The sequence below is a fragment of the Toxorhynchites rutilus genome, chromosome 2, assembly GCF_029784135.1.
Source record: "Toxorhynchites rutilus septentrionalis strain SRP chromosome 2, ASM2978413v1, whole genome shotgun sequence".
NCBI lineage: Eukaryota > Metazoa > Arthropoda > Insecta > Diptera > Culicidae > Toxorhynchites > Toxorhynchites rutilus.
In genome coordinates this window covers 237,207,982-237,217,756 of record NC_073745.1, presented here as the reverse complement: position 1 = coordinate 237,217,756, position 9,775 = coordinate 237,207,982, and the positions used below count along the sequence as shown (strand labels likewise).

Below are 9,775 nucleotides of genomic sequence, written 5' to 3'. Positions count from 1 at the left end.
TTGACGGAGTAAAAATCGGGAGGCGTTTTGATGAGGTATTCGACACCTCACACCAAAAGCTTTTCAATTTTAGTTAACCTGTATTTGGTACCGTTGACCACCCACTAAACCTACAAAGCCAAATAAATAAATGCACAGATCCTTGATACATTCTGGGACAATGTTGCCAGTCCAGATAACAGTGTTATATTTTTCCTTAAATTTATTGTTTCGATACTAAATTATGTCTAAACTGATGCTATCATTATACTATTACTTTGAGATTGTTTTCAAAATCCGCAAACAAAAACCTTTTCCATTCCTTGAGGTCTATGGCTTTGGCATCCCGGTACATCTATGCTAGTCAAAATAAACATGTTTCACTGAATGCTGCACTAATACACTGTCATCCACGGTTAACTCAACTTGCGTGCAAACCTGATCGCTCTGACGAATAACCACACAATCTACCCTCTGCTGCATAGCACAAGAAGGTGAAAGGAGAGCACCAGTTGAACAAGTTGCACGATTTCGTACGCACGGTTGAGTGAAATCACTTCGGTCTATCGTATGTAGAAAGCTCTGTGACTGCTGCTGTGTCAAATAAACATGGTCGTATCGAAAGCCTTTACGTGGCATACGGCATGCGGCGCGTTCGTACTTTTCATCGTTTTTGGAAGCTATTTGCTGCAGCAGGTAGGAACACAGGATGTTGACACACGACCCTGGTACGAGAAGCTGCCAGCGGTCGCCATGGACTATAAGGTACACATCGAGGCTGGGAAGGAGGATTGTTACTTCCAGTATGTTCAGCCGGGGAGCACATTCTACGTTAGTTTTCAGGTGGGTGTATTTCTATAGAGATTGCTGGGCTGTTTTTCTGGAGAAGTGTATGTCGTCCCATTTCAGGTAATTCGCGGAGGTGATGGAATGGCCGGATTCGCAGTGAGAAACCCCCGAGGAGAGATCGTTCATCCATATCAGTGGCAAGCATCGAGTGATTACACCGATGCATCGTCGATGGGAGGTTATTATGCTGTCTGTGTGGACAATCAGTTCGCGAAGTTCGCCAGCAAAATGGTTAATCTGTATTTAACGGTGATCCGATACGACGAGTGGGAGAAATACACGAAAGAGATCGAGGAATTGAATGTCAACATGGATAATTTCACGGTAAGCTGCGTTTCCAATCGTTATTAACATACTGACTACTGCACGTTTTGGGGCGAGCTTGTACGCTTCATTTGTTCGGATTCCACGAATGGGATCGTTTCCTTCGGTGTGGATGAGACGAAGGCGAGCCATCGGTAGGCCTTGTTATATTCTTGGCAAACCAAGCATTTAACCATCAAGTGTAGAAAACACGGGTTATTTCGGGATCCATCCATAACAGACGGAATGCGGAACAAGAGAAAACTCGTGAGCCGTCCGTAATGTGTTAAGCTACGGCAAATATTTTCAAAACGATTCTCAAAGCTATATTTAATTTTGGGTGACTAGCGTGGATGGAATAATATCCTTTTGTCAGTGGCGTCTGGTCCATATGTGCATCTGGTGCACTGCACTGGTGCTTTTTAGCACAGACTATAGTTCAAATAAGAAATGTATGGAAAGTATGAAAATCATACGGCTCTCTCAGTCCGCGCACCCTGCAGAATTAGTATATTGGTTTCTATTTCTATTTTACGTAGGGTAGATAGGGGCAATATGGTCCCCCTAAGAACGAAACGTCCTATACCATGTAGGAACATTTATAAATTATGCTACATGTTAAAACCTCACGATTTGAAACCTTATTGATCGATGTACATTGTATGAATACGCTTTAAAAAAGATTTATGTGGAAAAATCACACTTTTAAAAATGTGTTCCATTTCCGTGGATCGAAAGCACTACGGGGCAAAATGAGCATTAGAGTGCCAATGAAAATGGCCATCTCGAATTTTCAAAGCGAACTTGATAAAAAATGTTGATTTCCACGAAAAACTGCCCTATGCAAAATATCAGCTCAATCGGACTTCATTTACTAGTGTCGCACAGTGGTCATAGTTTGCGTTTTTTTGAAAACCGAAAAATCACCCAAGTAAAGGTAACATAAAGGAAATCGGGGTTTTCGAAAAAAAAAAAGTTTGATGCCAAATGTCTAAAAATTGCATGAAACATCGAGATCTACTGTCATCTCGAAATTGTTTTTTGTCAAAAATCGACACTCTGGGTCGTTTTTTCGGAATACGAAGCAAAACGTATGGTATGGTATTTTTCATACCAGACTCCCTGTGAAATGTTGATTTGCACAATAAAATACCATCTGCAAAATATCAGCACAATCAGACTTCATTTACTAGTGTCGCAGATCTCAAAATTTTAGTTTATTGAAAATCGAAAAATCACGCAAGGAGCAAAGGAAAACGGGGTTTGAGAAAAAAATGGATGCCAAATGTCTTAAAATCGCATGAAACATCAGAATTTACTGTTATCTCGAAAAAAATTTCGTCAAAAATCGACTTTTCCGACAAAAGCGACCGAAAAGTCAATTTTTGACAAGAAATTTTTTTCGGGTTAACATTAAATCTCGACGTTTTATGCAATTCTAAAACATTTGGCATCAAAAATTTTTTTTGAAGACCCCGATTTTCCCCTTGGGTGATTTTTCGGTTTTCAAAAAACTCAAACTTTGACCGCTGTGCGACACTATTCAATGAAGTCCGATTGAGCTGATATTTTGCACAGGGTAGTTTTTCGTGGAAATCAACATTTTTAATCAAGTTCGCTTTGAAAATTCGAGGGTCAGTTTTTCCCATACATCTATTGGCACTCTAATGACCATGTTAGTTGATTCAATCACTTAAGCATGTTTTCGTTAGGAACGAACGTAATAAGCTCCTAAAACGAAAGTTTATTCTTTTTTGCAACTTTCACGTGTATCTCATTGGATTTCATCCAGTTCACATGTACAAAAATAACAATATGACCAAAGTGATCGGACTGCAATTTTACGTTACTCAAAGCAGGAACAGGGAATAGCATTGGTTCCATCCATCGCCGCCCGTAGAGAAACCGAATTGTGCCCCCACGGTAGCTACATAGGGTGTCCTGTGAAAGCTTCTATAATCCTTATTTCGGGCTCAGTACCCATCGCCATTTTCTCCGCATTGCTAGGATTTTGGAATTTTTGGTCTGCACCTGTTGAATGAAGATAGTAATTTTTAGTTTACCTGCTGCTCCTATGGAAAAAAGGTAGATACTGGAATCACTGATGTTTCCTCGACGTTGAATTGTCTTTCAGGTGGAATGTTGTATTTCTGCTGTACGTCCTCTAGTAAATCGTAGAATTTCCCAACTGTAACGCGATTGAACCCCTGGCGGCGGAGGATGCTTCCGGTGTCGGAAGTGAGAGTTGTGGGTCACACTTTCGAAAACCAGCCAGCCAATCTATTCCGGCTAATTACCTTTTGCTATTGAAAGGGTGAGAAATACCAATACCATTTCTTTAGGACAAATTATACGGCAGTTTTCGGATTTCTTTCGTCGTAACACCATAGAGAGATTCCATAGAGAGAATATAATCTACAAGCTCGTTCTCTTGCTCCGTCGTAAAAACATTACTAAATGATCCGAGCAGCTGGAGCTGCAAAGGATCTGCTCAACTGTAAATAACGTTTAAGTGTTTCTCGTGGGACACAATGCACTAAGACTGCATGTCACACTGATGTACCACTCTTCACTGCTTCGGTGGCCGCGTTCAAGCTGGTTTGTTACCTCTTTTTACAATCGGATGTTCTGGTATAATTTCGCACCATGATTCCACATCTTACTATTTCCAACAAATTTTGACAGCTGTATTTACAGGTTATGTTGGAAAAATGCCTGGTCATACTGTCCCAAGCAGGTATGACCATTCTGCCTCGTACATTTAAGTTCAATAAAAATGAACTGATCTTCTACATGAAACGGCAAAGAAGCGCAATAAATCAGTGGAAATTTGCAGGAATAATACCAGTACGAATTGATATAAAGAGCAGAGTCACAAATTTCAGTATGAAGCGTACAGAGCTTATTGTGTTGACTACTTTTTTATATGTTTTTCGTGATAATTAGTCAGTGTGAGATTTCTTTCAATATCTTTATAAAACAGTTGGGTTTGAATACGGGTTTCACTGAGATACTGAATAAGAATATTTTTAACACAATTGTTGGAAAATAAGTGTTATTGGTTCAATAACAAGCCCAAACGAAGGGTGGCCCATTTCGCCCCGCCTGGTAATATTGCTCCTATCTACTCTATATCTACACACAGATTGATAACAATGTGTTGGAGCTCCGGTTAACTAAACTGCTAATGGGCCTGATCACGAACGTCACTTCACGGTGAAAACGAAGTGAGTTGTATACAACGTTATTACGGCTGCCACCGTGTGTGTAGAATCCGGAAGAATTCATCCGTCGTGACAACTTTGATGAACTCGGTGTTATTATGAATACCACGATACTGTCACGTGACGGGGAAAAACAAGTATATTTGTCACTTGTGTTTTAGATGGTGAAAGCTAGTCACGCGGAATGGAGTAAGTTTTATTCCGGATTTATTTAGCTTTTTTGCTAACATTTTGAATCTTGTCTTGCTTTATAAGAAAGAAAAGATAAACAAACAGCAATTTACCTGCTTGGTGGGAAATTCTGACGAATCCAAAGGATGTAAATTTGTTTATTTGGCCTCGATAAATGAACTATGGGATGCAATTGAGGACTAAAAATGTAGCTCCCGTAGACCGATTGAAACATGGCGAAAGGTCTAATTTCGATTGTCCTAAATGAGTAGAATTTTTTTGTTTCTATTTTAAGGATTAGACTAACAGAGAGTTGCAACCCCATAAAATGGCAATGAAGGTCACTGGCCCAAAACGATCATTATGATTGATTATGTATAATATTGATTTGTTCATATTTTGAATACAAAATAATAACTGTAATGTTTTTCCAACATTGCAGAGCTGGTTTTTGTAATTCAAACATTCGCAATTGGTGGGCAAGGCCCGAATCAGGACGATAGCTAAATCGAATAAGGTCATTGATCTGTTGTTTTCCGTAATAGATATTTTCAACGATATTGTTTTGAAGACATACTTTGAATGAAAGAATATTTAAGTTTCAAATAAGGAAAATGTGAATCTATCATTGCAAAGCTTTCAAATTAATATTTTTAAAATTACTCTCTAGTTCTTTTTCCATAATTTTAATATCCTTCTAAAGAAAATCTGAATCGTTTTCTGCTTTTGGCAAATTCCTTGAAACTCATCAGATGTTTCATATGAAAATTATGCTTCTGACCGACGCTACTGACGAGTTTCTGTTTAAACAATTATATCAAACCGCATGTCACGTATATCAAATTACACGAGAATGGGAAGGATAAGAGGATTAAACATCAGAATACCAATAAAAATAAAAAATAAAATAGCTCAGATTATACTGATCATGAGATGGATAAATTCGGCTTTATTCTGAGATACAGAATATATTAGAAAATATAAATTGTAGAAATGGTTCTTAAAAAAGAATTCTAACGTTAACCTATACTCAATACTTCTCACTATTCAAACGAGTAAGACAAACGAGTTGAACCAGCGTTTGATTCAGCAAACTAACGCAACCAGCAAATGATTCATGGAATGAGTCCGAATAGTTGGATTGAAATGCCGATTCATTGAGGTATAATCGCAAACTTGTCATTCTAAAACATACGTTCAATTAAATGGAATATTATCTCATACACTTATTAATTTTACATACACAAAGTTCAAACGTCCGAAATTATGCCACCGACATAACGTTCAAACGCCCGATATTATGCAACCGACATGTCTGTTATAAATGGGAATGAACTCTTTCACTTCACGGAGTTTATTTTTACACGCAACTGTCCGTGACAATGATAATAGACACAAAAAGATTAAGTGAAGTGTAAGTGACGTGAAAGCGTTTGCGACAGTGATGTTCGTGATCAGGTCCAATGTGTTGGCAACGATTTCGTGCAGTGGACTTTGTGCACAAGAGAAGAGAACGGTTGTGGGTTCAATCAGATCTCCTCATCGTGAGTCTCTCTTAATTCTCTCCCGAACTTAGCTAACCATGCACGCTCCGGATTCGCCATCGATGCGCTTGTGCCGAATGTAAGGTGATATAGCAGTTCTCTGAAAGCTCACTTGGTGCCGATTATTTATCACGACATCGACATCAGTCTCTGTGCACTTTTTCGGTGGACAGATAGAGCAGCGCTCACACGCTCTAGTAAATTGTCAATGTTTTAGCGTATGTTTCGTGCATATTTTTCATTGCATGTGAGGAGATCCACGCTTTAGTTTCACAGTCGAATTGGCGCACTCCAGATGACTAAATTTCATCCAGTTTTTTCTGGTGTACCGATTGAGATTCGCGATATATCATAACAAATTTAAAGTAAATATAGTTACTGTTGGGCAGGATATGGTCGATGAGCTTTTGAAAAGGCCGTTTGCGAAAAGGACTGTGGGAGAGAAATTACTTTTTGCGCAAATGGATTTTCCGCGGCCAAAATTGGAAAAGTTGAAAACGACTTTTAAACGGTAAAATAGTTACACGGAACTTCAATGCTACTGCTTACAACGCGAAGTGGCTATGTGGTTCAGAGACAAGAGTAAAGCTATTTTGTCGGCCTTGTTTGCTGTTTCAGAACCCAGCAAAACAGATAACAGAAAAGGCATGCAGGCATGAGTTAGTTTCTCGGCTCACATGGGTTGAGCTTCCGAGGTCACGATGAAAGCCCAACGTCTGTAAGTAGAGAAACCTATAAGGACACTAGCTTGCCCGGCAAACTTCGTCCCGCCCAAAATTGGTTTTTTGTTATCAATACCTTTAAACATTCACGTTTTCTTACTAAGCGCAAGTTCATGAGTCCAATCGCAGAACTGTTCATTGATTGAACTTCTAATCGACCCCGTTGAATTTATCTTTTACTAAAAAAATCCTAGTACTTCTACCAAAACTCATCATTATAATATCAGATTATTTTCAGACACAATTCTCGTTCAAGATTTTTCAACCATTTGCAAATAACATGTTTCTCCGTTACATGGAATAAATGTTTGATACAGGAAATATGATAGAACAAAGATAGACCCCTCCCCTCTTCTCCCCTTAAAGAGGGGGGAGGAGTGTCTATTCACCATAGAAAAGTTTCGTGCCCCCTAAAATCTTCACATGTCAAATTTGGCTCCATTTGCTTGATTAGTTTTCGAGTTATGCAGAAGTTTGTTTTTCATTTGTATGACAGCCTACCCTAAGAGAGGGGGGAGGAGTGTCGAGCCACCATAGAAATGTTTCTTCTTCATAAAACCTCCACATGCCAAATTTGGTTTCGTTTGCTTGATTGGTTCTAGAGTTAGGCAGAAATTTGTGTTTCATTTGTATGGGAGACCCCCTCCCCCCTCAGAGAGACGGTGTTCCGTCTGCTGGGAACTAGGGGTGGACTGTATGTAGGATGTGTTGATCCACTCTTGGACACAACGGGTGCGTGGAAGGAACGCTCGTGTTCCTCACGCCTTAATCGCCGGGTGGGAGCCCCATTGGCTCCGCTCCGTGCATGGAAAACTCTCTACATGCTCTGAAAAGATGGATGGACTTTATGGATTTTGGGTTTGAGTAGTGCTAGATGGAGACATGGGTTATGCTTTATTTACACTGCTTTCATTGTAATTATTCTCACTGAATTGTTCAGATACGTTCAAATTCACTCGCTGCTGCTGCTGATGTTATATTTCTCCCGCTGCTGCTGATGCAGTATAGCCGCTGATGCAATGCTGCTTCTTCGTATTTTTCTTCTTCTGCCACTACTGCTGACGTAACACTGGATCTGATGTAATGCTGTTGCGACGCAATACAGCTGCTGACGCAATGCTGCTTCTTATTCTTCTTGCTCTGCCACTGCTGCTGACATCATAATGCTGCTGGTTCAATGCTGCTGCTATTTATTCCGCTACTGTTGATGGTGTTCACTTTTCCTTGTTGCTTGTCACACGGTCGAGATAAAACTGAATGAAGTTCGCGGTTAGTGCATCGCCTTATATACCCTCATTTGGGCAAGTGCATCTCGACAAAACTAAAGTGGGCGTGGCTTACGGAGCGAATACTTTTCAGTGCGTTTTTCGGACTGAACAGACGGAAGGAGTGTCTATTCGTCATGGCAGCTCCCTAAGAGAGGGAGGAGGAGTATCTAACCACCATAGAATCATTTATTGCACCCTGAACCCTCCACATGCCAAATTTGGTTTCGTTTGCTTGATTAATTCTCGAGTAATGCAGAAATTTGTGTTTCATTTGTATGGCCCCTGAGAGAGGGGGAGGAGTATCTAACCACCGTAAAAACATTTATTGCACCCTAAAACCTTCACATGCCAAATTTCGTTTCATTTGGTTAATTAATTCTAGAGTAATGTAGAAATTTGTGTTTCGTTTGTATGGCATAATAGATTGAACCTAGATAAATTTTCATTAAGACTTCGAAACTCTCGATTATTATAAGAGAAAAAAACTTATTTTTTTATCATTTCAGAACACAATTTCCACGGTGGAGCACAACCTGAACGCCATGTTCCAATACCAGTCGTACTCGAGGAACACGGAAGCGCGCGACTATGCGCTCATTCTGGACAACAACTCGTATGTGCAGAAGTGGTCCATCCTTCAGATAGTTGTCATCATGGTGACCACATCGATCCAGGTGTATTTCGTGCGGAAGCTGTTCGACGTGAAAACAAGCGGTAGCAGTAAGATGAGGATTTAGGCGGGCTGTTGCGTGTCATCTGGCAGCAAACGGGAGAATAAGAGACCGGTTGTGAAAGACGCATGTGAGAGAATCATGTATATCATTCCACCACCAGGAAGCAAGCATTATTTAGCATAATCAGAACATGGTATAGCATTTGGTCTGATTTGGTCGATAAAAATATTCCAAGTGATTCCAATTAGAGAAATTGTTTTCGTGATGACTCAAAGTCTATCAGTTTTTGTTCTTTTCATAGTATTCCAGTCTTTATCATTGAAATAATTTACTTATTGTATTTGATAAAGGCGTTCTCAACTGTCAAATTCAATAACGAAACATATAGTTTGTTATAATCAGTGTTCATTTTACCAATAAAATGATAATTATTAGTGAATGTGGTACATCTTTGTAATTTTTACACAACAAGTCATTAACCCTCATTTGGCCCACCTCAAATAAGATGGGATATGTCCATGGAGAGCCGTTTAAAAATCGACCATCAATACAAATCCTTGATCAGATCTGTTCGCACGACAATCCAGCAGCTCGCAGTGAGTATGATTTCACACGGTGTGATTATATAGGCTCGTTGGATTGGACAGAATTTCTTGACCTATCTGGCATGTATGCAGACGTCGCTGCCTTCCACGACGACATATAGCGAATAATACAAGGTACTTCTATATTCAGTGCGCAAATAACGTGAGATGGCTCAAGTTACGGTGTTCCCGCAGGCCAGCTATGCTCAACTTGCGGACCGCGGACACTTTTGGTTGGCCCATCTGGCGTTACTTTTTTACACTATTTTGTATGTGTAACAATAACGGAACCCTAAAACTTCATTACCTGTTTTTCATAAATAGCAAATGCAGCCTTCGTTGTGCGGACAGTGTGGATAGAGAAAATATTGCAATGTAAGCTCCGCCCGTTTTGAATCTATCGAGTATAAACAAAATTTCACAATATTCACCGTTCACCAGTCATCCAGCTAGCGAT

The 9,775-nt window shown here is 39.8% G+C and overlaps 1 protein-coding gene across 1 annotated transcript; it reads left to right on the top strand.

Annotated features, from left to right (window-relative positions):
• Window positions 1-376: 376 nt before the first annotated feature.
• LOC129771023 (transmembrane emp24 domain-containing protein 5) lies at window positions 377-9,173 on the top strand. The gene is made up of 3 exons (XM_055774265.1): window positions 377-822; window positions 889-1,152; window positions 8,567-9,173. Exons 1-3 carry the CDS (start codon window positions 589-591, stop codon window positions 8,795-8,797), a joined length of 729 nt encoding a protein of 242 aa, XP_055630240.1. The 5' UTR covers window positions 377-588; the 3' UTR covers window positions 8,798-9,173.
• The last annotated feature ends 602 nt before the right edge of the window (window positions 9,174-9,775 follow it).

What these genes read in the sequence shown, in the direction of transcription:
- LOC129771023 (XM_055774265.1), top strand. Translation starts at nt 589, where the DNA reads ATGGTCGTATCGAAAGCCTTTACGTGGCATACGGCATGCGGCGCGTTC. An exon ending in CATTCTACGTTAGTTTTCAG is followed by an intron (nt 823 to 888) that starts GTGGGTGTATTT and finishes GTCCCATTTCAG; the next exon opens with GTAATTCGCGGAGGTGATGG. An exon ending in TCAACATGGATAATTTCACG is followed by an intron (nt 1,153 to 8,566) that starts GTAAGCTGCGTT and finishes TTATCATTTCAG; the next exon opens with AACACAATTTCCACGGTGGA.